Consider the following 27,930-nt stretch of genomic DNA (forward strand, 5'->3'; position numbering starts at 1 on the left):
GACAGAGCCAGACCCTGTCCAGAAAAAAAAAAAAAAAAAAGAAGGCTTGCATGAGCCCAAGAGATTTAGGCTGCAGTGAGCTGTGATTGTGTCACTGCTCTGCAGCCTGGGTGATAGAGTGAGATCCTCTCTCAAAAAACAAACAGAAAAAAGAATGTGTATTCTGCAGCTGTTGGATGAAATGTTCTGTAAATATCTATCATGTCCATTTGGTTTATAGTGTGGATAAAGTCCATTGTTTCTTTGTTGATATTCTGTCTGGATTAGATACGTGTCCAATGCTGAAAGCAGAATGTTGAGGTCTCCAGCTATTATTATGTTAGGGTCTATTTCTCTCTTTAGCTCTGTTAGTATTTGCTTTATATATCTAGGTGCTCCAGAGATGGGTACACATGTATTTAGAATTGTTACATCCTTTTGCTATATTAACCCCTTTGTCACCTTAATTATTTAAAAAATAAATGTACTATGCCAGTTGGTAGTTGCTTTGTTGAAATAATGAATTGTCCAATGACTGGTGAGGATGATTCATTTTATAATGCTCCTGGAAATACAGATAGACATTATGGCACTCAAAGTCTTAAATTTGATGGTTTCTCTTTGAGGTTATCCTCTGCTAAGGTGCTGGGTGTTACTAGTATTTTGAGTTTCTTCATCATTGATTAACAGTTAATAGTACTTATTTAGAATTCAGACCATGATTGTAATTTCAACTCTGCTGCATACTAAAAATCTGACTTCGAGAAAATTTCTAAAAACCGCTTTAAGCCTCCATTTCATTGTGTTTAAATGAAGGAAAAGATAGTACTTCCCTTATGGGACTGCTGTGAGATAACATATGTACAGTCTTAGCATGGTTCTTGGCACATGCCAAGTGCTGTGTAAATGCCACCTATGCATCATAATTTTTTCTCTTTTCAAATTATTTATCAGTCATCAGTTATGTTCCAGGTAATGAACAATCCAGAAATGGCTCTGATGTCAGACAGCTTACAGTCCAGTTTTTATTATTTTGAGGGTGGTATGTGGTTTTAGGTAGAGGGCACATTTGACTCTGCAGATGTAAAAGTCCTATTTAAAACAAACGACTGTAGGGCTGGGTGTGGTGGCTCCTGCCTGTAATGCCAGCACTTTGGGAGGCCGAGGTGGGTGGATCACGAGGTCAATAGATCAAGACCATCCCGGCCAACATAGTGAAATCCCGTCTCTACTAAAATACTAAAATTAGCTGGGCATGGTGGCACACACCTGTAGTCCCAGCTACTTGGGAGGCTGAGGCAGGAGAATTGCTTGAACCTGGGAGGTGGAGGTTGTAGTGAGCTGAGATTACGCCACTGCACTCCAGCCTGGTGCCTGGCAACAAAACAAGACTCTGTCTCAAAAAAAAAAAAAAAAAAAAAAAAAAAAGAATGTAAGAACTGATCTAAAAATTCAAATAAGAAAGAGACTTGATAAATAACAACATTATTCTATGGTCATTTTAGGTACTTGGAAATAAACCTAATATGGATGTGAAGTCTTAACCTTCCAGAAAAGCCTCTTATGTCAAATATCATTTTTATTGTGCAAATGAATATAGTTGACAGTGACATATGAGAAAACCAGTGTATAGAATCACAGAGCCAGAGCCGACAATTTAAATTAACCCTCAGCCTTCCTTGTGTGCTTTCTGTGTAATGGAGTGAATGTTTTTGTCTCTCCTACCCTCCAAATTTATAGTTGAAATCTTAACCCCCAATGTCATGGTATTAGGGAACTTTGGGAGGTGATTATGGTGGGGACTTTGGGAGGTGATTATGTCATGATGTAGAACCCCCATGAATGGCATTATGCCCGTATAAGAGGCCCTGGAGAGTCCTTTCCTTCCACCATGTGAAGACACAGAGAGAAGGTAGCGTCTGTGAAAAAGCAGGCCCTCACCAGAAACTAAATCTGCCGGTACCTTGGTCTTGGACTTCTTTGCCTGTAGAACTGTGAGAAATAAATCTCTGTTATTTATAAGCCACCCTGTTTGTGGTATTTTTAAATAACAGCCTGAATGGACTAAAACATCACCCCATTCTGCTGCTCACATGCTATTCCAGGCATGGAAGGTTTTTCCATGGCCATGTGTGTATATTTTGTTTTCTTTTTAGACTTAGAAACTTATTTATAAAAGTATGATGATCAAGTAGCATGAATGTGAAGTTCTTTGCTTCCTGGCCCTTAAAACATGCATTTTTGTACATGTTTCTTTAACTTAATTATAAAACAAAACACAGAGTGAAAAAATGAATGATAGATCCCTCACTCTCTGGGGGCTAAAAGGATCCTGTGGGTCAGAGGAGCAACTCCCTGGGGTCTTCTCTGCCTTTGCTGGATCTCTGTTTCATGGTGAAGGTAACTTGTGGTGACATGAAAACTGTAAAGCCTGGGGCTTCCTGACTTGGCATGTAAGGAAAGATTAACTGATAAATTCCACTTCTAGGAATTGATCTTAAAAAAATAATGATAGAGATGCAACATGATCTAGTTATAAAGATGTTCATTGCAGTGTTGTTTATAACAAAAAGTGGAGGCTTCCTAAGTACCTAATAACACAAGATTAGTTAAGAAAAGAGTGGTAAGTCCACATGTTGAAAAATGTAATTGACATGGAAAGATGTTCAAGATGTGGTGAAATAAAAAAGTAGACTGCTGCCAGGTGTCGTGGCTCATGCCTGTAATCCCAGCACTTTGGGATGCTGAGGTGGGTGGATCACAAGGTTAGGAGTTCGAGACCAGTCTGGCCAATATGGTGAAACCCAGTCTCTACAAAATACAAAAATTAGCTGGACATGGTGGCGTGCGCCTATAGTCCCAGCTGCTTGGGAGGTTGAGGCAGGAGAATTGCTGGAATCTGGGAGGCAGAGATTGCAGTGAGTCGAAATTACACCACTGCACACCAGGCTGGGTGGCAGGGAGAGACTTCATCTCCAAAGCAACGACAACAACAACAAAAGTAGACTGCAAAACAGTAGGCACAGTAGGATCCTGTTTTGTTAAAAGGCACATATGTCTGTGTTAGCTGTGTACACATAAGAAATGACTAGAAGGTATATAGAGTGGGTCCCTGTGGGTGATGAGGTTACAAGTAATTTGGATTTTCTTCTTTTTGGTTCTCTATATGCTCTGCAAATAACTAGTGGCAGTTATCACTGCTGCCTGTTAAGTGCTCATTATGTCTCCCCAAATTCACATGCTGGGGTTCAGGATATGACTATTTGGAGATAGGAATTTTAAAGAGGTAATTGAGTTAAAATAAGATCATATAGGTGGGCCTAGTCTGATATGACTGGTGTCCTTATGAAAGAAGGAAACTTGGACACAGACGTACATAAAGGGAAGACCACCTGAAGACATAGAGAGAAGAGGGCCATCTACAAGCCAGTAAGAGAGGCCTTAGAAGACATCAACTCTGCTGACACCTCGATCCTAAGCTTCTAGCCTCTGAAACTGTGAGAAAACAAATTTTTGTTGTTTAACCCACCTAGTCTCTAGTATTTTGTTACAGTTACCCTAACAAGCTAATGTAGTACCCAAACCCCAACAATCTGTATGCCTTCCTCCTCTTTAATGAAACTCCAACTTGGTTTAGATGTCCACCTTCCTCCATGAGAAATAGACTCAATCTCTATCACCCATGCCAATGATGGTAGGCCCCTTCCTTTGACAGATGTTGACTTAAACATGCACATGTGACTCAGTTATGGGTAATCAGATATGAAAAATCATGAGTATTTCTAGGTTTTCCTAGAGGATGAGACATACCCTAAGGCATAGTCCCTTGTTTGGTTTATATTTTTGCTGGGTATTGTCATATCTGTATAAGAAGCCTTGAAGTGTGGCAGCACCTTGAGATCATGAGAGAAGCTGTCCTGATCTCATGATCAGAGGGCCACCTTCCCTTGTGGAGGACAGAAAGCAGAAAAATAGAAAGAAGCTGATTTATGATGTCTTTGAATCCCCAAATAAATCACCCCCATTGAGTCAAACAACTCCAGAATTGTTTCATGAGATAATACAGTTTCTTTATTTTTAAGTCAGTTTAAGTTTGTTTTTTCCTTGCTTGCAGCCCAAAGCATTTGAATTGGTACAATTGAAACCCAAAACAAAATACACAAGAGCAAAATACGTTCTATAAACATTCAGATACTTCTAGGCCTCTACCTAAACGCATGGACTCCACATCTAACAAACTCCAGCATGAAATAGCCTTCTTTGGCTAAAGCAGAGATCCTAATTAAATAGACTCTTTGGCTAAAGCATAAGTCCTTCTTTGGCTAAAGCATAGGTCCAATATTCATTCTGTTCAGAATATTTACAACTGTAGGATACACATTGGAATGCCTCCACACTCCGGTTCCCATGTCACTGAGTTCTACTCAGTGAGTACAAGTGCCCAAGGGCCATGTTGCATAACAACTTCAGGGATTATTTAATTGGAGCAGCTGCCTCATCTCAGCCATTTAACATTTGGATGCCTGTGGAATACACAGCCCAGGACCCTGTTCTGGTGGGAAGCTGTGGGACTACTAAGCATGTGAAATGAAGCCCTGCAAGACCACATATAGGTAAATAGGCTAGGTAGAGGGGTAGACACAGGATTTGCTTCCATTGGGGATGGGGAGAAAAGGACAAGAAAGTCAGGATTGTTCCCTAGTTCCATTTTTTCTTTTTAAGATGGAGTTTTGCTCTGTTGCCCAGGCTGGGGTGCAGTGGTGCGATAATATGTAAGAGATATGTATACTAAGATTTTACAAAATCTCCTAGGAATTTTATTAACTACAAAAAAAGCAAATGGGCCTAGAATGAGTCCATCTACAAAACAAAAGGTGTTGGTAATTAAACATGTGTATGTGTTGTGTATTATCAGGGCTACTTCCGAGGAGGGAAGTAGGAGAGGAGGGATAATGGGAACTTGCATATTTACTCTGTATTTTTAAGAGCCAGGATGTTTTATAACAATGTTTTCATGTGTTACCTGAATAAAGGCACCCCTCATTTTAGTGCACTTCACTTTATTGAGCTTTACAAATGGAAGCTTTGTGGTAACCCTGCTTTGAGCAAGTTTGTTGGTGTCATTTTTCCAACAGCGTGTGTGCAATTCATGTTTCTGTGTCACACTTTGGTCGTTCTTAAAATATTTCAAGCTTTTTCATTAAGATTTTATCTGTTACGGTGATATGTATTTAGTGATTTTTGATGTCACCATTGTACTTGTTTGGGGGCATCATGGACTACTCCCATATCAGATGGCAAACTTAATTGGTAAAGTAAGTTTGTCTGGCTGTTCTCCTATCTCTCTCCATCTTCTCTGGCCTCCCTGTTCCCTGAAATTAGGTCTACTAATAACCCCACAGTGGCCTCTTAGTGTTCAAGTGAAAGCAAGAGTCGCATATTTCTTACTTCAAATCAGAAGCTAGAAACGATTAAATTTAGTGAGGCAGGCACGTCGAAAGCCAACACAGGCCAAAAGCTAGGTGTCTTGCACCAGTTATCTAAGTTGTGAATGCAAAGGAAAAGTTCTTGAAGGAAATTAATAGTGTTACTCCAGTGAGCGTACGAATGATAAGAAAGTGAAACAACCTTATCACTGATATGGAGAGAGTTTGAGTGGTCTGGATAGAAGATCAAAGCAGCCACGACATTCCCTTAAATCAAAGCCTAATCCAGAGCAAGGCCCTAAGTCTCTTCAACTCTATGAAGGCTGAGAGAGGTAAGGAAGCTACAGAAGAAAAGTTAGACACCACGGAAGTTGATTTATGAGGTTTAAGAAAAGAAGCTAATTCTACAACAAGAAAGTGCAAGGTGAAAGAGCAAGTGATGAAGAAGCTGCAGGAAGTTTTATAGAAGATCTAGCTAAGATAATTTATGAAGGTGGCGATACTAAACAATAGATTTTCAATGTGGACAAAGCAGCCTTCCATTGGAAGAAGATGCCACCTCGAACTTTCATAGCTAGAGAAGAGAAGTCAGTGCCTGGCTTCAAAGCTTCAAAGGACAGGCTGACTCTCTTATTAGGGGCTAAGTCAGTTGGTGACTTTTAGTTGAAGCCAATGCTTATTTACCATTCTGAAAACCCTAGAGTCCTTAAGAATTATGCTAAATCTACTCTGTCTGTACTCTACAAATGGAAAAGCAAAGCCTGGATGAAGGCACATCTGTTTATAGCATGGTTTACTGAATATTTTAAGCCCACTCTTGAGACCTATTGCTTAGAAAAAAACATTCTTTCAAAATATTTTTTTTTCTTTTTTTATTGCATTTTAGGTTTTGGGGTACATGTGAAGAACATGCAAGATTGCTTTCATAATATTACTATTCATTCACAAAGCATCTGGTTACCCATGAGCTGTGATGAAGATATACAAAGGGATTAATGTTTTTCTGCCTGCTAACACAACATCGTTTTGCAACCCATGGATGCTGGAGTAATTTTGACTTTCAAACCTTATTATTTGTAGAAATCTGTTCCATGGCTATAAGCCTATAACTGCCATAGATAGTGATTTCTCTGATGGATCTGGACAAAATAAATGGAAAACCTTCTGGACAGGATTCTAGATGTCATTAAGAGCATTTATGATTCATGGGAGGAGATCAAAATAGCAACATGAACAGGAATTTGAAAGAAGTTGACTCCAGCCCTCATGAATGACATTGAGGGGTTTAAGACCATCATGGAGGAAGTCATTGCAGATGTGGTAGAAGTAGCAAGAGAACTAAAATTACAAGTGGAGCCTGAAGGTCTGACTGAATTGTCACAATCTTATGATAAAACTTGATTGGCTTAGGAGTTGCTTCTTATGGATGAGCAAAGAAAGTGGTTTCTTGAGATGCAATCTATTTCTGGCAAAGATACTGTGAACATTGTTGCAATGACAACAAAGGATTTAGAATATTACAAAACCTTATTTGATAAAGCAACAGCAGGATTGGTGGGGATTAACTTTAATTTTGAAAGAAGGTTACTATAGGTAAAATGCTATCAAACAGCATCACATGCTACAGATAAATCTTTCATGAAAGGAAAAGTCTATCAATGCAACAAAGTTCATTGTTGCCTTATTTTAAGAAATTTCCAAAGCCACGCCAACTTTCAGCAAGCCCCACCCTGATCTGTCAGTATTCATCAACATGAGGCAAGACCACGCACCAGGAAAGATATTATGACTTGCTAAAGGCTCAGATGATCATTAGCCATTTTTTAGCAATAAAATATTTTCAATTAAGGTATTACTTTTTTTCAGAGACAGGATCTCACTTTGTTGTCCAGGAAGGAGTGCAGTGTCATGATCATGGCTCACTGCAGCCTCAGTCTCCCAGGCTCAAGTGATCCCCCTACCTCAGCCTTCTGAGTAGCTGGGACTACAGGTGAACAACACCGAGTCCAGCTAATTTTTAATCTCTCTCTCTCTTTTTAAAAAGAAATAAGGTCTCACTGTGTTGCCCAGGCTAGTGTCAAACTCCTGGGCTCAAGTGATCCTCCCACCCTCACCTCTCAAAGTGGTGGAATTACAGGTGTGAGCCACTTTGCGGGGTCAGTACATTGTTTTATGACATAATGTTATTGCACGCTTACTAGACTACAATATAGTGCAAATATAACTTTCATACACACTGCAAAGCCAGAACTTTTGTGTAGCTCACTTTATTGTGATACTAGCTTTACTGTGGTGATCTGGAACCCAATCTGCAATATCTCAGAGGTACACCTGAAATTTTAAACAGTCGTGCAATAATAACTAAAGCTACCACTAGAGGGCTCAACAAAACTGCCTACCATGTCCTCTAGAAGTGGTGCCAAGAGAGCTGTCCAGGTGCTGAAGTGTGTAGAAAGATTGCTCACTGGAATGACACTAGGGACTCTAGACTACGTCTTGGAGATTCCACTGCACAGTTCTGCGGCTGGAAAGCAGTTGATGTCAGGTGTCAGGCAAACATACAGAACTGCTCTGAATTCTTTAGTTCTTTCCAACATGAATCAAACTTAGCATGTCAGGGAAGGTTAGGCGAGTGATAGTATTTAGATATGCTTCTCACCCTAGAAAAGAAATGACACTTTGCAATCAGGAATCCTGGTGATGGTGGCAGCCCAGTCAAGGCAAAAGCTTCAGATAGCAATAGAGGATAAGAATTTTTACCTAGTTCTCAAATGGTTGCGAAAGGACATGGCCTAGGAAGAGAAGATAATATTTTTGTTTGTTTTTAACTTTTTTTTTTTTTTTTTTTTTAAAGAGACAAGGTCTCACTCTGTCACCCAGGCTGGATGGAGTACAGTAGCACAATCATAGTTTACTGCAGACTCCAACTCCTGGGCTCAAGTGATCCTCCTGCCTCAGCCTCCTGAGTGGCCAAGACTACAGGCATGCATCACTATAGTCGGCTAATTTTTTAAAATATTTTTTATAGAAATGAGGTCTCATTGTGTTGTCCAGGCTGGTCTCAAACTACTGGCCTGAGGTGATTCTCCTTCTTTAGCCTCCCGAAGTGCTGAGATTACAGGCATGATCCATTGCACCTGGCCTGAGATTTTTGGTTTTATAGATTTATTGCCTGAATTAACTTAAAAACCCCAAACTTTAAAGTCTGCTGTCACATAGTTTGTAAATAATAGCCATGCCTTTCATCCCTTCATCATACTATTTTATAAGAGATTATACATTCAAATGTAAAAATTAGAAAATTGTAAAAATGAAAACTATCTATGTTGCTCAAATTTGCTGAAGGATTGGGCAAATAAGTATGGATGTTTATACTCCTGAGGGTTTTAATTGTTGTAACCTTTTAGAGGGCAATTTGGCAGAATCTATCAAAACATCAGTGAGTATTCTTTTTATTTTTTTAAGACAGAATCTCACTTTGTCACTCAGGCTAGAGTGCAGTGGTACAATCACAGCTCACTGCAGCCTTGACTTCTCAGGCTCAAGCTATCTTCCCATCTCAGCTTCCCAAGCAGCTGGTACTACAACAGGCATGTGCCACCATGCCTGGCTAATTTTTGTTTCTTTTTTGTTTGTTTTGTTTTGTTTGTAGATATGGGGTCTTGCCATGTTCCCCAGGCTGGTCTCAAACTCCTGGGCTCAAGTGATCCTCTCACCTCTGCCTCCCAAAGTGTTGAGATTACAAGTGTGAACCACTGCTTCTGGCCTGGATATTCTTTTGGACCCAGCAAATCCAAGTTAGAAATTTAACTTAGAGAAATATAAATAAATATGCAGCATCTCTATATTGCAATCATGCAGAAATTATACCATTGATGTGGTAAAAAGTTGGAACCAATCTAAATGTTATCTGTAGTAAATAGGTTAAGTTATCGTTCAGCCATTACTATGCAGTCATTAAGAACATTGCTTTACATGAATAGGCAAGGAAAGATATCCACAACATTTTGTTGCATTAAAAATATGGTAGAGAATGGTATGCATAGTATAATCTATTGAGGCAAATACATTTGTAGATCTATTCATGGAAGAAAGGCCATACACTAAAGTATTAACAGTAGGCTTTATTTAAAGACTGATATACCAGGGGAAAGGTGAGGGCCTTTTCACTGTTTGGTGTACATTTGTATCATACAATAAGCATATAGTATTTATACTTTTAAAAAGATTAAAAGGAATTGTGTAAACCAAAATATTGAGGCAGGGAATATTACTATTCCCTGTGTCTGCATCTTTTTAAATTTTTATTCTTTTTAGTTTTATATTTAACAGCATGAGACAATTTGATTCTTTTTAAAAAATCTTTCTGTTTTCCAGCAAAGGACTTTATCAGAGTAGTTTTTAAAAGTGAGTTGGGCGGTGCGTGGTGGCTCATGCATGTAATCCCAGCACTTTGGGAGGATGAGGTGGGCAGATCGACTGAGATCAGGAGTTCAAGACCAGCCTGACCAACATGGTGAAACTCCATCTCTACTAAAAATACAAAATGAGCCAGGTGTGATGGGAGGCACCTGTAATTCCAGCTACTTGGGAGGCTGAGGCAGGAGAATTGCTTGAACCCAGGAGGCAGAGGTTGCAGTGAGCTGAGATCATGTCTTTGCACTGTATCCTGAGCAACAAGAGTGAAACTCCATCTCAAAAAAATAAAAAAAGTAAGATGGATATTAGCCCCAAAATTTTTCATTAAGAATCAAATGACGGGCCGGGCACGGTGGCTCAAGCCTGTAATCCCAGCACTTTGGGAGGCCTAGGCGGGTGGATCACAAGGTCGAGAGATCGAGGCCATCCTGGTCAACATGGTGAAACCCCGTCTCTACTCAAAATACAAAAAATTAGCTGGGCATGGTGGCACGTGCCTGTAATCCCAGCTACTCAGGACGCTGAGGCAGGAGAATTGCCTGAACCCAGGAGGCAGAGGTTGCGGTGAGCCGAGATTGCGCCATCGCACTCCAGCCTGGGTAACAAGAGCGAAACTCCGTCTTAAAAAAAAAAAAAAAAAAAAAGAATCAAATAACGAAATCATCAAGTCTCTTGGTAGCTTAATAGATCAGTTTGCATGTCGTTTCTGCAAAAGTTGTAATAACAGAGAGCTATAGATGTATAAATCACTAACAAAGGTTTTGGGTACCGATCTATTGAATCCAAGGATCTGAGAATACATAGCTTAGGTCTGTATTAACTTATAAGAGTCATCTTTAAATTGACTTATGCAAAATTAAATTAATATTAATTAAACTCTTGATTTTAGAAAGTGTATTAGTCCATTTTTACACTGCTGATAAAGACATACCTGAGACTGGGTAATTTGTAAAGAAAAAGAGTTTTAATGGACTCACAGTTCCATATAGCTGGGGAGGCCTCAAAAGCACGGCAGAAGGTAAAAGTCATGTCTTACATAGAGGCAGACAAGAGAAAATGAGAACCAGGTGAAAGGGGTTTCCTCTTATAAAACCATCAGATCTCATGAGACCTATTTACCGCCACAAGAACAGTATAGGGGAAACCACTTTCCTGATTCAATTATCTCCCACCAGGTCCCTACCATGACACATGGGAATTATAGGAGCTACAACTTGAGGTGAGATTTAGGTGGGGACACAGCCAAACTAGATCAGAAGGGGTAGTGAGGTTTTGGGAAGTGGAAAGTCTGTTTAGCATTGGAAAGATTCCTGGACCAGACACAGAAGGAATCCTTTGCAAAGATTCTAAATTGAAGGGTGAGTATTGCAACAGATTATTAATAAACATGATCTAAGGCACCAGATTTATTGATGTTTGCAAACTGTACAATCGCTGGATAATTCCTCCAATTTGTGTCATGGGGTGGGGGAATGAATCACCACAAAGGCCGAAATCCTGTGACAGGATTGCCTGCATGTGGTAATTATAAGTTTTCTAATAAAATGTTAGTTGTCTTTTGGCACAATCTGCTCAGAATCATATTTGGCAATCATATTTTAATGTTTCTTCATCCTTACATTAATGCATCCAGTAAATAGAGCATATTGTAGTGGATGGTTTGGCTGTATCTGATTGCTATTCAAACTGACACTTAACAACTAAAGGAGCTAGAAAAAGTTATTGAGGTAAAAGCATTCCACCCTGGAGTGCCAGTGAAGAGAGAGGGGAACCTGAGTTCCATTATTTGTCTCTTCTAACCAGTACAACGCTGTGTGGCTCATCTCAAAACAAGAAAAAGTGAAAGGCAAAAGACATATACTTCATATACTAGAGAAATGAATCTGTAGTGATTTTACACCTTTTAGATGAGATCATTTTCCTTTTCCCAGGTGTGGCTTTACAACAAAATAATAATAATTCTCCTTTAATCGAGCACTTACTGTATACTAGCCGAATTTATCTAACTTAATCTTCACTGCAATCTTATCAGATACATTGTATTTAAGTGATAGAATTTATTCCCTATTTACAGATGTGAAAACTGAGGATTAATGTATCCAAGGTACACAACTGTTGATTAGCAGGAGTAGTTTACCATTCATTTGAACAATTCAGGTTTATTAAATGCCCAGAGTCTATACTGCTTTCTTCTAGGCACTTTAGAAAAGAAGATTTAACCTGATTGTTTTTCCCTATGAGTTAATTATATGCTCTGGGACATAAGACACATACTGATAAAGCAAGGTATGCACAAGGGAGCATTAAACAAAATAGATGTAAATCTAATACAAAGACTAAAAACAGGACAGTGTAAACTACCAAGGAGGCAGATTGGGTAGGAGGCCTAAAAACTCTGGAAGGAAGTGTCTTAGAAGGGCTTGGGCTGCCATAACAGAATAGCAAAGATTGGGTGGCTCAACAGTAGAAATTCTGCCTGGCGCAGTGGCTCATGCCTGTAATCCCAGCACTTTGGGAGGCTGAGGTGGGCAGATCATTTGAGGTCAGGAGTTCAAGCCCAGTTTGGCCAACATGGTGAAACCCAGTCTCTACTAAAAATACAAAAATTAGCCAGACATGGTTGTGCACACCTGTAGACCCAGCTACTCAGAAGGCTGAGGCTGGAGAATCCAGGAGGCAGAAGTTGCAGCGAGCCGGGATTGTGCCACTGCACTCAGACTGGGTGACAGAACAAGACTCCGTCTCAAACAAACAAACAAACAAAAAAAAAAAAACCCAGAAGTCCATTTCCTCACAGATCTGGAGTCTGGAAGTCTAGGATCAAGGTGCTGGCAGGGCCGGATTCTCCCGGCTTGCAGGTGGCTGCCTTCCTGCTGCGTCCTCTTCACATGGTCTTTCCTCTGTGTGTGCACTCCCTTCATGTCTCTTCCTCTCCTTACAAAGACACCAGTCAGGTTAGGGCCCCACTCTTAGGAGCACATTTAGCCTCTTTAAAGGCTCTGTCTCCAAATGCAGTCACGTTGGGGATTAAGGCTTCCACATAAGTTGAATTTGGGAGGGACATAATTCATTCCACATTAGAGAGGCTCAGTGAGGTAGCAGCGGATTGTGCACAGGACCAGGGTAAGGTTGGAGGAATGATGGTGCTGGAGTACTGGCTGAATGTTCACACCATCTGTCAGAAGGTCAGGGAGGAGGCCCTGCACCGGTGTAGTGTTTGACGAGGTGACCTCAAAAACCCTGTTCAAGTATAAGATTCTGTGAATTATATGCCAGAGACTTCTCCAGCTGGCAGAGACCTTTCAGGAAGAGTGCTTGATAAACACTCTTGACAGTGTGGAATGAACCACTGATGCTAAGTTGTCCTTAATGTGTATAAGCAATTTCTTTCCCCTACTGTTATAAGCCTAGTAATAGTAGATAAGCGTCTATCACTTTGCAGGATTTCTGTAACAGGAGGTCAAGGGTTTTGTTTTCTTGGATAAAGACATTTATGCCTCTTTAGAGGGGCATCACTTTTAATTGGATCTGATTTTAAATTTCTTGAAACTGAAACTCAAGACAAATGATGAACGTTTGGCAACATAGTAAGTTCTTAGCAAATACTTAATGACCTGCGCTAAGATAATGACCCCTTCTCCCAAAATGTTTCTTACTTTATTAAATATAAACAACAAAAATGTATACTATGGCAGACACCAGATTTTTTTTAAAAGGAAAAAGACCAGATGTTTTGGATCACATTGAGTCTCCCTGAGATAAGCCTTCCAGCTGTGCAAGGAAGTTTGCGCTTGTGGGGATGAACATGGCCCTCACACAAACTTTTATATTTCCTACTCTATTCCAATTCCTACAGAGGCAGGCCTTGTGGAATTTTTTCCTTGGCTTTGAATTTCTCAAGATAATGTTCATTAAAGTACAAAGTCGACATCTATAGTTCAAGGGCAAAGGAGACCAGAAGGTACTGAAAAAATTAGAGTCCTGCAACCCAAGAAGGCTGCCGTGTTGTGCTGGCATATCAGGCCACAGCAGTGGAGTAGCCAATTCTTAAGGTGAAAGCCACAGGGAGGGAATTAAAGCAGCTCCAAACCTCTTAGTCAGCACATGCTGTTATCCATGCAGAAGCAGGGCTACCAGTAAGACTCAATGTGCTGACTCAGTGTCCATATTATTAATAGAGAAATCCTTCAACGGACTAACCCTTAATGGGCAGAACACCCTTATTACGTTTGGGTGAGCACACCCAGTTGTAATTTTTGCTGTGGGTCGTGGAAAGGTAATTTGCCCAATCAAGGGCACAGCTGGAATTGAGAGAAATACTTCCACTTGCAAACTGTGCATGGGCTGTGGAGCCCTTGAGAACAATGCCTTCCAGCTGTGACCTTGGGCAAAATGCTTACCTTCTCTAGGCCTCCCTCAGTTTCCCTATCTGTAAAATGGGCATTAATTGGGGGAAATGGGGAATGCTCACTTTGTAGGTTGTCGGGGAGACTGAACATCAAAATGAATGATGCGCTTGCCTGAGAACCCTGACAATTCATGAGATTCAATAAATATGAATAGTAATTAAGACAGCAATTCAGGGTGTCCTGTTTCCATTCAGAGTAGTAAGTGTTACCAGTTGCTTTTGATCAACTAGGCACTATCTTTCATATTTAAATTTATGCTCACAAAGACTATTAGAAGGGAGAAAATTTAGAAAAATGTATTTAAGAAACAGAACAGGAAGTTCTGCCTCGTATTTGAAAAAAATGATAGTATTACTGTAGGATTTTTTTTTTAATACAAAAGTTTATTCTTAAATGTACAACAGCTCCAAGACAACATTTAATTCCAGCTATAGGTGGCAAAAGATGCTATGGCAGGAAATACAGATGTTTAAATACAGATGAAATAAAGGGTCACCATCTCCTCAGGGACAAGGAACAGCTTACTTTTTGCCAGATTTCTTAATTCCACCTGTGGCCAGGGGCCCCTTCCCCGCGGCCTTTGCTTTTAGCTCTTCGAGTTTCTTCTGCTCTTCTTTTTGTTTCTGCTTGAAAGCCTTGTCTTCCTCATCCATCTCCTTGGCCTGCTTCTTGGGCTGTTTCAGGGGCTTCTTGCCGCCTTCCTGGCCGGACATGGTGCCTGCCGCCCCTTTCCCCTACTGTAGGATCTTAAAATCAGGATCTCACTCTTGTGATTCTGTTGATGACAACTGATGAAACATTGAATTGAAACCCTGTGTGATGGTCATTATGTTAAAGACTTTGCCTGAAATATTTCATTTAATCATTAAAATGACCATAGGAAATATGCTCTTATCCCTGTTTCACAGATTAGAAAACCAAGGCTTTGAGAGATTAATTTCCAAAGGACTCACTGCTACCACATTAGTTATCTATTGCTGTGTAAGAAACAATTCCAGAGCCAGGTTCAGTGGGAATTGAGGCAGGAGGGGATTGAGGCAGAAGGATTGCTTGAGGCTAGGAGTTTGAGACCATCTTGGGCAACATAGTGAGACATGTGTCTCTTAAAAAAAACTTTAGTTAAAAAAATGAAATGATTCCAAAACTTACTGTCTTAAGATAAACATTTTCAGGGCCAACAGTAGGGTGAAGTAAGTGAGGTATAAGTCTGCAGTGCAAAATTTAAGGGGATGCCAAAACACTCAGCAGGAAAGAGAAGCAATATTTTTAAAAATCAAAATTAATGCCAAAAAACCCCCATGGTGAACAAAATGCAATAAATTTTAAATAAAAACAAGATCGGTATTACTGATCTTTCCTTTTGCCTCAGACTCCAATATGGCTCCGTGCAGCATTGCTGGTTATCCTGTCTTGCTTTCAGTTTCCCCATCTTTCAAATAACCTTATCTTTCTCCAAGCTCTACCTCCTCATCTCAAATTTGTCTGCTTATCTCTATCCCAAAGCCACTCTTCTAGTCCAAGCTCTCTTTGTCTTTCGCTTCTGCTACTGGAATAGTCACTCCAAATATCCTTTCCACTTCTGCTCTGGGTTCCCCAGGAAGAACCTGAGATGCAGATTTGCATGCAGGAAGCTTAGCAGGGAGTGTGCAGGATCCATGGGGAAGGGCAGTGAGGAAAGCAGGACTGGGCCAATGGAGAAGTTGCACTGTGATGCACTCATGACAAAGTCCTCAGCTGATCTCAAAGGAAGTGCTATGCCTTGAATTATTGCAAAGAAGTGGTCAGGACTTTATACCAATACCTGCCTCCCATTCCACATACATAATAGACGTATCATTGCATGGAAGCTTCCCTGAAGGAGGACCATGTCCTTAGGCTAGGCAGCTCTCTTCAACCAAAGTGAATTCCCAGACAGGGATCAGCTGAGCACAGTCAGTCGCCACTGCTAACAGAAGCCAGGGGATTGAGTGCCTCAGTCTTGAAGCAGGTGATAGATGGGGGCATTGGGATGGCTTATCACAGCAGACACTCGCTCTTCCACTCTACCCCCTCCTGCAGGGACCTACCTTCAGTTGTTGGACAAACTGAGAGCTGCCCATCCCTAAGCCAGAACTTCACCATTCTCAGCCTAAAATGCTCTCCCACTCTTTGCCTTCCCAGCATTACTTATTCTTTGTCCTAAACGATCTTTATCACAGAGCTCTTGATGATCCCTAATTGTTTTCCCTGCTTGACATCAAAGCATTTCAAAATGTCATGGCTTAAAACAAGTATTCATCATTTCCCATGATTCTGTGGGTTGGCTAGATTGTTCTTCTGCTGGTCTCACTTGGGCTCACTTCTGTGGTTGCAGTCTGCTGACAGGTTGACTTGGGGTTGGGCTGAGCTGAGATGTGGGTCTCTCCCTCTCTACATGGTTTTTCCTCCCAGTTTCTTTCTGGTATGGTAGTCTCAGGCTTCCGACTGGGTGGGAATAGAAGCTGAAGACGTCTTGGTGCCTAGGCTCTGCAACACGAATGACATCACTTCTGCCACAGTCTATTGGTCAAAGCAGGTTATGAGGACAGCCCAGATCCAAAAGGTAGAAGAAGAGACACTGCCTCTCGGTGGAAGGAGCTACAATGACTTTATGGTTATACTTAAACGAATCTAAACTAAGCCCCTGTGCAAATCTCTCCCTGACCATGTTCTACTTTTTCTCCATAATTATTCTTATCACAGTTTGCAATCATGTTTATTTGTATTTAATTTGTTCTCCTGCTGCATTGGGAACTCTAAGAGAATAGATGTCATGCCAGTTTCTCCACTTACCCCAACTGCCCAGCCCCATGCCTCACAAATAGTTGGTGATCAATAAATATTGGTTGGATAAATGAACGTAAGTTCCCTCTCACATCCACTATTGTATGACTGCTGTGGATTTTTGACAGCCCAGAGTTACTATCAAAATAGTCTGAAAGTAGTAAAAAGTGAGAGTTCTCATTTTACATACCTCAAAGTAGAGGTTCTCAAAATATGGTCCCAGATCAGCAGCATCACCGTCACCTAGAAACTGCATAGTAATGCACATTCTTGGGCCCCATTCTAGACCTATTGGTTCAGAAATTCTGGAGGCAGGGCCAAGAGATCTGTCTTATTAAGCTTTCCAGGTGGCTCTGGTAAGCATGAAAGTTTGAAAACTATTGTCCCAAAGTATGTTCCTTGGAACTAGCTTCATGGACTTAAGTGAAATTTAAAGAAGAAAAGGGTTCAATGGACCAATAACTGGGAAATGTTGAGTTAAACATAGATTTCTCTTCTGTAGGATTTCATTTGCTCAGAAGCTTTAATTTGCTAATGTACTCTTGGAGTCTCTGAGGTTTATGGTGTCCAATTCCTCTTCCAGGAGTGTTGCATGGGACTGGCATTTCATGGAATGCACTTTGACTCTTGGGGAAAACACTTCCCTAGATTGGAAGCAGAGTGTATAAGCTGTCAAAAAAGAATTACAATTGAGAATTATTTATTCAAAAAGAATTTTGCAAGGAGAGGGGGGGAAAGGGTTGAAAAATAACTGTTTGGTACTGTGTTTACTACCTGAGTGATGGGATTAATCACACCCCATACCCCTCCATCATGCAATATGCCCATGTAACAGACTTGCTCATGTACTCCCTGGAACTAAAGGAAAAGCTGAAATTACTTTTAAAAACAAAAAGAATTTTTTAGCTAATGCAAGAGTCAAAAAACTTTCAGGGCTAAGTCATATTAGTTTGTTGGTAGAAGGTTATCACAGTGTTATTTACAAAGTTGTGTTATTTATTATGTATGTATTTGAGACTCTGCCTCCTGTGCTGGAGTGCAGTGGTGTGATCGTGGCTCACTGTAACCTTGAATTCCTAGACTCAAGCGATCCTCCTGCCCCAGCCTCCTGAGTAGTTGGAACTGTAGGTGTGCACCACCATGCCTAGCTAAGTTTTAAATTTGTTGTAGGGATGGGGTCTTGCTTTGTTGCCCAGGCTGGTCTTGAGCTCCTAGGATTGAACCTTACTCCTGCTTTGACCCCCAAAATGTTGGGATTAAATGCATGAGCTATGGTGCCCAGCCCAAAGTTGAGATATTTCTAAACAGAATTTGTTATTATGTCCAACTTAGGGATGAGGAAATCAAGACTCGGGGGGAAGAACTTGCCCAAAGTAATGAAGACAATGGTTATGAAAATGGGATCTCAAACCATACAAGATACATGACTATAGACAAGTTACTGTTGTGAAAACATTGACATAGACAAGCAGGGCTTTTCTGTCTGGCTTCTTGAATATTTGTAAGTCCTGGGGATCCAGAACTTTCCAGCGGCATCAAGTCATGACAGGGAGCCAGCTAGCTGGAGCTGCTGCTGTTTCTTTCTATCTAGTGGGAGTATTGAGAGGCTTGGGATGTAGATTTTCTACATAGTTGAGTACTGAGAGACTTGGGATGCCCCTGGAACTGCCCATTACACCTATAACTCACCTTAAACCAGCGAGGCTGGCCATCCCTGTGAACATGTGGATACTATTTGGCAGATGCTCCAATAAAATTTTCTGAAATGAAGAAAAGCTGGCATCTCCTGTATGGTCCTCATCTGATGCAAAGGCATTCCCCAGGCTGGTTTTGCATGAGCAAAATACCAGTAAATCATATTTTTCCCATCCCACTGTTGGTGCTGTTCTGGGTTTCTATTTATTAAGCAGAAGAAATCATTATTGTACATAAAATGACTCTGGATTCCTCCTCACCACACAAAGTCGCAAATCCAAGCTTCCAGTAAAAAGCACCAATTAAATATGTAGCAACGGGAAATAAATGGTTATTAGCACAGAAGAGACTAAAAAAGCTATTGTTTGAATTCCATACCTTTTGCTTATTACAGTATATGTCCTATTTATTATTAGCAACATCATTATATAACTATGCTGTGAAAGCAGCCACCTTTCATTTATTATGTATTATATGATTTAATTCTCAAAACAACACCATAAGGTAGCATAATTTTATCCCCAGTTTTCTGATGAGGAAAGTGAGGCTTAGAAAGGCTCTCATGCTTCAAAGCTAGAAAGCCTGCTTAACTACTCTGCCATGCTGTATATAACAATAAGAAATCTAAGAATAACTTAAATTTCCCTTCAACACACTTGACTGATTTTTCTTTTTGGCATGCAAAATCTTAAGATAATGCATTTTTAAGGTTCAGACCACTGAATTGCTTTTAAGAAACGCCTTTCCTTCCCCCAATCTATTAATTACAGAAAACAGCATGGGGTTTTGGTGAGAAGTAATGGTTCTGATATGAGGAATGTCCAGATTCAGGCAGAGCTACTCTGTGGGATACAGTCCTTTGTCCTGCAAATGGGGAATATAGTGTCCCACCTCCCACAACTGTAATGAGTGCTAAATGAGAGGATATATCCATGTAAAGTTCTTGACTCAGTGCCCAGCACCCAGCAATTGTTCAATGTGTGGCGGCTGGCTCTGTTATTATTATAGGAGTCCTTCAAGTTTAGCTTGAAGTTCTTGAGTTCTCCAGTGTTTAATCTTTCATATATACCTAGGACCACTCCCACAGATGGATTTAATCAACAACAGGGCAGCTATATATTCTGGAAGCTCACCATCAGACATATCTAACATGTAGCCAGAGTTGAGAACCCCTAGTTCACCCTGGTCTTTCATATATACCTTTACTTATTTAAGCCTCATGTCACATCTATTTTAAAAAGAGTTCAAGGCTGGGTGCGGTGGCTCCTGTCTGTAATCCAGCACTTTGGGAGGCCGAGGCTGGTGGATCATGAAGTCAAGAGATTGAGACCATCTTGGCCAACATGGTGAAACCCCGTCTCTACTAAAAAATACAAAAATTAGCTGGGCATGTTGGCACACACCTGTAGTCTCAGGTACTTGGGAGGTTGAGGCAGGAGAATTGCTTGAACCCCGGAGGTGGACGTTGCAGTGAGCCTAGATCGTGCCGCTGCACTCCAGCCTGGTGACAGAGCGAGACTCTGTCTCCAAAAAAAAAAAAAAAAAGGTTCAAGATGGCCGTTCTAAGTCAATCTTTGTGTAAGCACAGTTGGCTACGCATTTGTTGGAGATGTCACAGGTCCCAATTCTGATCCCAGTCATGTAAACTAGGCAAGCCTTGTGACTCATTTTCCTTATTTGTCAAATGGGATAAGGCCAGCACTGAACTCCTCAAAAGGTTGTTAGGAGGATGAAATAAATCAAACAAATGGAAAGCTACGATGTACTACTAGTAGTCATTACTGTCAGCTTCTAGTGGGCTTGTAAATGCTACAAAGGACATGTTCTGCAACAGGGAAGAGCATCAGACCATAATGAAACTCAGTGACAGATTAAAGCCTTCCTTATCTGTTTACTGCTGGGTCTTCCCCTGTGGACAGCCAACGAGAGAGGGTCAGCGGTCCTGGTTTCTACTTCTTCTAATGAACTCCCTGTGGTACAATTACTCACCTAAGGTCAAAAGGCAAGTCTTAAAGACAGAGACCAATCAGAAATCCCATTGGCTTACTTATGACATTAAAGTGCTTCAGTCTCTTGGGGTGAAGATGCTGTGAATAGGTTTACTTCTAATTATGTACTTTCTCAAATTAATGATCAAGGCAAGGAAGAAACATACAGATACTAAAAAACATATTAAATATATCACTATTATTCTTGATAACTTAGAAAAAGTTTCCACTGCTTAGAAGCTGAAGTTCGCTTGTCATTTTATGTTTTAGATGCTGGTCTCATGGAAGAAATATATTCTTTGACCTTTGTTACTTGTAGAGACTACATCTGCTCCCCAACTTCTACCTTCACGTGTTCTGCAGCCTTTGCTTTCACAGACTGCCAACTGCCTCTTCTCCCACAAATTAGACTGAATGGCCAGAACTACTTGGGCACTGCTGTTGACGATTAAAATTGGAACATCCAACCACAGCCCACTCTGAGTAGGTTGGTACAAATTTATATCCTATGGCTGTGTGGGCAGCACCTTCTGAAGAGACAGCTGCTTGTTTGAAGGCTGGGATGGGCATTCTGGAGCTGTTTTGAATGTGTCAGATAGTAGGAGGCTCAGTTGTCTAGCAGTTGGTCAAGAGCTTGAATTTGTGAGGCAGATGACCCAGTTAGAGCCTGACCTTACTAGCTGTGTGAGCTTAGGTGAGTCACCTCACCTCTCTGAGCTTCTTTCTTTGCCTGCCTGCCTCCCTTTCTCTCTCCCTCCCTCTCTCCCTCCCCCGCCCTTCCCTCCCTTCCTTCCTCCCTCCCCCCTCTTTCCCTCCCTTTTTCCTTCCTTACTTTCTCCTTCCCTCCCTTTCTCCCTTCCTCCCTTCCTTCCTCTCTCCCTCCCTCCTTTTCTTCCTCCCTCCCTCCTCCTCCCTTCCTCTCTCCCTTTTTCCTTCCTTCCTTCCTTCCTTCCTCCCTCCCACCCTTCCCCTCACTTCCTTCCTTTCTTCCTTCCTCCCTCTCCCTCCCTCCCTTTTTCCTTCCTTACTTCCTTCTTCCCTCCCTTTCTCCCTTCCTCCCTTCCTGCTTTCCTTCCTTCCTCTCTCCCTCGTTTTCTCTCTTTCTTCCTCCCTCCCTCCCCCTCCCTCCATTCCTTTTTCCTTTCTTCCTTCCTTCCTTCCTCCCTCCCTCCCTCCCTCTCTTTCTCCCTCCCTCTCACCCTTCCCCTCACTTCCTACCTTCCTTCCTCCCTCCACCTTCTCTTCCCTCCTTCTTCTTCCCTCCCTCCCTTCCTTCCCTCCTCCCTCCCTCCCTTTCTCCCTCCCTCCCTCCCTCTCTTTCTTCCTTCCTTCCTTTCCCTCTTTCTCTTTTTATTTCTTTCTTTCTTAGATTTCTTCCACCAAAGTCTTTTCTTTTATAGTGTGGCTAAAGTGGTAGCTGTTTCAGAGGATTGTTCTGAAGTTTAAATGAGAGTAAACCAGTAAAACACTTATATTAGTGCCTGATAGGTAGAACGCACTCAATAAATATTAACTGTTGTTATTATTGATGCATGTGAAGTTCTTGGCACAAGTATGTATGTGCAAGGTGGCTGCTGTTACTATTAGTACTGTTGGTGTTGTCCCTTGTCATCTGGACCTCAAATCAGCTCTATTTCTGCTCCCTTGTCTCACAGACCCTAACCCAATGGAAGTGGCTCAGTTACTTTCTGCTTAGAGGCTCCCTCTGCACAAGACTCAGACATGACTTCCTGGGACAGTGGGTGGGAGACCTTCACCAGTGTCTGAAATAGACTGCAAGCTGTCCTCACTCCCCACAGTCTTAGCCCTAGGCTAATATAGTCCTCCTCTTCTCCTTCTCAACCTCAAATTCCTCCATATCTCTCCTACACATCCTGAGGTTTCCTGGTGAAATTCATTCTTCCTCCTCCTTTCGAATGTGTAATTGACTTGCTGCTAGAGCTCAGTCATGGATAGCAGGTGTCCCACTCTCAGCCTTGCTCAGTGTTTGGATAAAAACTGAACTAGGGGTTCTCAACTCTGCCTACATGTTAGATATGTCTGATGGTGAGCTTCCAGAATATATAGCTGCCCTGTTGTTGATTAAATCCATCTGTGGGAGTGGTCCTAGGTATCTGTGTAGCTAACACTTTCGTGTATTAACTGTGTCAGGCACTGTGTTCAGAGCTTCTTATGAGTTAGTTCATGAAATCCTAATAATAAGCATATGAGGTATGTTTGTTCTTATTCTACCCAGAAGTTAAGTATGCTGCCCAAGTTCACCTGGCAGAGGGATCTCTTGGTCTCCAAAGCCATGGTCTCCTAATTATTAAACTACTTCCTCAGAAATCTGTTTCAAGAACTGACTCGATATCTGAGCTTCCCTGAGAGTCTCACATATTTTGCTTTTGGAAAGAGCCTCTGGGTCCGCTGATATTGGTGGGTGCCTGATTTCAGCTGTAAGGCTAGAGGAGGCGGTGGTGTTGAGGTGATACCCACTACTTTCACACCCTTACCCATGCTTCATCTGCAAGGTGAGGCAAGTGTTAGTCATGTTCCCAGAGACCCAGGGTGCATGGGCATTTATTTTAATTAGAAGCAATTAAAGAATTATTCCTTATGGTGTGAGTATTTCCTTGCCCAAAGAAGAAAGGTTTTGGGTTTTGGCAAAACAGACAAAACATTAGATTCTTTTCCATATCTTGTTTTATATTAAAAAATGAGGTGGATCTATGAGTTTAGTTTATAAGTAAATTTACTTTATTTAAATGTTTGGCTTTTTAATGACTTTGAGAATTAAAAAAGAGGGTATAAAATAACTACAGTGGAGTAACCCTCCAGAATCTTATAAAACCAATACTTTATTGGGAAGTGACACAACATATTTACACACATATACTTGCACACACACCCCCCACAGACTTACAACTACATTCACACATACTTGCTCACAATTCATACACAGAATAGACACTTGGAGGTTTATTATACTTTTTAATGGAGTAGTAAGCCTCATTTTGGTTTTAGAAGTAGTAAATATTAACTTATTCACACATCCATTTAATTAGCCAAGACTAATTCATTTAACAGATAGTTATTGGGCATGTGCTTAGCTCAGGGTTGAGCACAAAAATACATGCAACATGTGATTGCTTATGATCTGAATGCAAGGCTACTACATTTCTATGTATGATGGTATGGCCAGATGAAGCCAGCTTGGCCTTATTTCCTTTTTGGATTGGATTGTCAGACCAGAATTTCACAAGCATATTATAGACAACATGTATCCTGATATGGACAAAGCATTTGACAAAGTCTCTTTTGCATCCATAGGGACAAGGTGGCAAATGTGAGCTGGACAGTAGTTTTAGGCCAGTTGAGGGCAGGAATGAGGTCTTACCCATTCTTACCCATTCTGTACATGTGTTGCCCACCTCAGTGCTTAGTGTATAGAAAGCACTCAGAAAACATTTGTCAATTGAGTATAAAATAAAGTCATGGCTCCTTAAGCAATTGTGTTGAGAAGGCTTTCTAATGGTTTAGTGTTAGATTGAAGGTAGGTCTGTCATGGAATGTCACAGAACTCTTTACCCAGTATTTTTTTTTTTTTTTTCGAGATGGAGTCTTGCTCTGACACCAGGCTGAAGTGCAGAGTGCAGTGGTATAATCTCGGCTCACTGCAACCTCCACCTCCTGGGTTCAGGTGATTCTCCTGACTCAGCCTCCTGAGTAGCTAGGACTACAGGCGTGCACCACCATGCCCAGCTAATTTTTATGGTTTTAGTAGTGATGGGGTTTCAACATGTTGGCTAGGATGGTCTTCATCTCTTGACCTCGTGATCTGCCTGCCTCAGCCTCCCAAAGTGCTGGGATTACAGGCGTGAGTCATCGTGTCCATGCTTTTTTTTTGAGACAAGGTCTTTCTCTGTCATTCAGGCTGGAGTACAGTGGTGTGATCTCAGCTCACTGTAGCCTCAAACTCTCATACTCAAGTGATTCTCCTACCTCAGCCTCCTGAAGTAGCTGGGACAACAGGCATGCACTACCACACCTGGCTAATTTTTGTACTTTTTTTTTAGAGACGTGGTTTTGCCGTGTTGCCCAGGTTGGTCTCAAGCGATCCTTTCACCTCAGCCTCTCAAAGTGTTGGGATTACAGGTGTGAGCCACCACAATCAGCCAAGACTTTTTATTAGTCAGTTAAATAGAATAAATCTGGGAAGGAGATTAGAATTCACACTGAAATGCCAGATAACTAAGCTTTTACAATCTAACAGATAAAATTTAAGAACAACAAATGTTGCATGCTGTGTTTGCTTAAAAAGTTAATTGCATAACATATAACAATAGCTTTGAAAGACACATATCCTGAAGCCCTTCAGTTTGTTCTTAGGAACATGTCCTAAATAAATAATCAGAGATAGGTACAAAGATTTTCCTATAAGGCATTCATCAAAATGTTGTTTATAATACAGACAAATTGAAAACAAACGAAATGTTCAAAAAGACAGGTGCAGCAGACACTACCAGTTGCCCTCCTAATATTCATTTCCCCATATTCCTTATTAATAAAACCTGAGTTTTATTTAAGGCAGCAAAGTGACCCATAAAAGAGACTATATTTCTTGGTTTCCTTTGTAGCTAGAGGTTACCTTATTAAACCAATAAGATGTAAATGGAAGTTGTTGGTGATAAAGTTACCTATAAATTAATGAGGAAAAGAGACACAATATATGCTAATGGCAATTTATCGCTGGATAATAGTATCATGGAAGATTTTTCTTTTCTTTATTTTCAAGAGTTTGCAAATTTCCTGTGTTGAACATATGCTGCTCTTAAAACTAGAACACAAGAACAATAAAATTTACCTTTAAAAGAGTTCAGTTGTCTGGAGACAACAGATGCTGGAGAGGATGTGGAGAAATAGGAACACTTTTACACTGTTGGTGGGAGTATAAATTAGTTCAACCATTGTGGAAGACAGTGTGGCAATTCCTCAAGGACCTAGAAATAGAAATTTCATTTCACCCAGCAATCCCATTACTTGGTACATATCCAAAAGATTATAAATCATTCTACTATAAGGATACATACACATGAATGTTCACTGCAGCACAGTTTACAATAGCAAAGACCTGGAACCAACCCAAATGCCCATCGATGATAGACTGGAGAGGGAAAATGTGGCACATATACACCATGGAATATTATGCAGCCATCAAAAATGATGAGTTCATGTCCTTTGTAGGGACATGGATGAACCTGGAAACGATCATTCTCAGCAAACTGACACAAGAGCAGAAAATCTAACAAAGCATGTTCTCACTCATAGGTGGGTGTTGATCAATGAGAACACATGGACACAGGGAGGGGAGCATCACACACTGGGGTCTGTTGGGGGGAAATAGGTGAGGGACAGCGGGGGGTGGGGAATTGGGGAGAGATAGCATGGGGAGAAATGCCAAATACAGGTGAAGGGGAGGAAGGCAGCAAATCACGCTGCCATGTGTGTACCTATGCAACAATCTTGCATGTTCTTCACATGTACCCCCAAACCTAAAATGCAATTAAGAAAAAGACTTAAACAAACAAAAAAAAAAGAGTTCAGTTGAATTAAGTATGAGGAGACTGCAAACATGGTTGAAATTCTTCCTTACATACACAGAATTTTAGGGTGCAGACATGGGAAAGACATGCCTCTTATACACCTGCACAGACTGGGGTGCTTTTTCCTGTTACCTTCTTTCACCCCTGCAGTAGCTCTTTTTCTGAGATCGGGAATTGCTATGTTGCCCAGGCTGATCTTGAACTCCTGAGCTCAAGCGATCCTCCTGCCTCAGCCTTCAGAGTAGCTGGGAGCAGTGGATCTACAAGTTTGAATGAATTGTTTCCTGCAGAACTTGATTCAATTCTGGGAGTCCATTGTGACCTGATCAGCTAGATGTCACAGGGCACCTTATAGAAGAAATGGCCAAAGAAACCTGGAGTTAGCCTAGAAAAGTCTAAATGGGGCCATTGTCTTCTTATATCTGAAATGCTTGCCATGTGGAAGAAAGACTATGAAGAGTTCACAACTCTCTCTTTATATGAGTCAGGCATGGGGCTAAGTGCTTGACATGTATTTATTTTTAAATTTTGACTGCAGGCTAAGATTGAGTATCTAGGTTAAGAAACTGAGGCTTAGAGGGCATGAAGCAATTTGCTCACGATCACACAGTTAGTAATACTCAAACATGAGTTCACTTTATGCTGGAACTAGAACTGTTAGCCTTGGTACATCTGCCAAGGAGCAGAATGATTTTGATGGGTGGAATTAAAGTCAAACACATTTTGGTCTTAATGTCAGGAGAAACTATCGAATCCTTTAAACCATTCAACAATGGAATGGACCGCTTTGTGGTGTTAAGTGAGGGCTTTATCACAGAGAGGATCCAAGCAGAGGCTGGCTGGCTCTGAGAAGAGGAAGTTGTCTCAGAAGTTTCTTCCAGTCAACGTTGTTCTGAAACTCAACATTGCAGGTGCTTCAGTGAGGTAAGCAGTGTCATCAGCAACCCTCTGACTTTTGTCTTTTGTTCACTCTGGCTTTTGTCTGCCATCTTTGTTTAGTGTGACTATGCAGGTCACACTATGCAGGTCGGGTATGGCTTTCAAGCTCCCTTTTACCGGAGTCTCTTTCAATTCCCTTTTGAATCTAGCCATTTACACACCCGATTAGAGCTAATGATTATAATTACCATTTTCTTTATTTTCTTTCCTGAAACTGATAACTAAATAAGTTCAGAGAATGTTGATAATATGACATCAAATAGCTATCATGGCTTTTTTTTTTTTGCTTACATTGGAATAAAGACATTCTTCTGACCATCGTAAGGAAAACTCCTTAGCAAATCAACTACTTATTGGGTTTTTGAAAGCTTGTAGTTAAAATGTATTGAACAAATCATTTTTTTCCCAAGATTTTAAGATATTTAAAATATCACTACAAGGGACCTGGCATTGGGGCGAGTGTGTTAGAAGTGGTCCTATTCCTGGTGAAACTGGAGCATACAGGTGTGTGGGTGAGACAGCACTGAGTCCAAGAGTGAGTTATTCCATGATGGTCTTGAAAAGCACTATGAAGGAGTACGGTGGGCAATGAGATTTGATAACATGACACCTAACAGAGGACTCAGGGAGAGCTGCCACAGGAAATGCCATCTGAGTTGTGGCTGAAGGAAAAACAAGTTATCGAGGT

General features: G+C 41.0%; 1 protein-coding gene across 1 annotated transcript; it reads right to left on the reverse strand.

The window, feature by feature from the left end:
• Positions 1 to 14,714: 14,714 nt before the first annotated feature.
• On the reverse strand, positions 14,715 to 14,946 carry LOC120367171 (translation machinery-associated protein 7-like). Its single transcript, XM_039477458.2, has one exon. The coding sequence runs from the start codon at positions 14,944 to 14,946 to the stop codon at positions 14,755 to 14,757; it is 192 nt and encodes a 63-aa protein (XP_039333392.1). The 3' UTR covers positions 14,715 to 14,754.
• Positions 14,947 to 27,930: the final 12,984 nt, after the last annotated feature.

Source organism: Saimiri boliviensis, chromosome 8, assembly GCF_048565385.1.
Source record: "Saimiri boliviensis isolate mSaiBol1 chromosome 8, mSaiBol1.pri, whole genome shotgun sequence".
NCBI classification, from domain to species: domain Eukaryota; kingdom Metazoa; phylum Chordata; class Mammalia; order Primates; family Cebidae; genus Saimiri; species Saimiri boliviensis.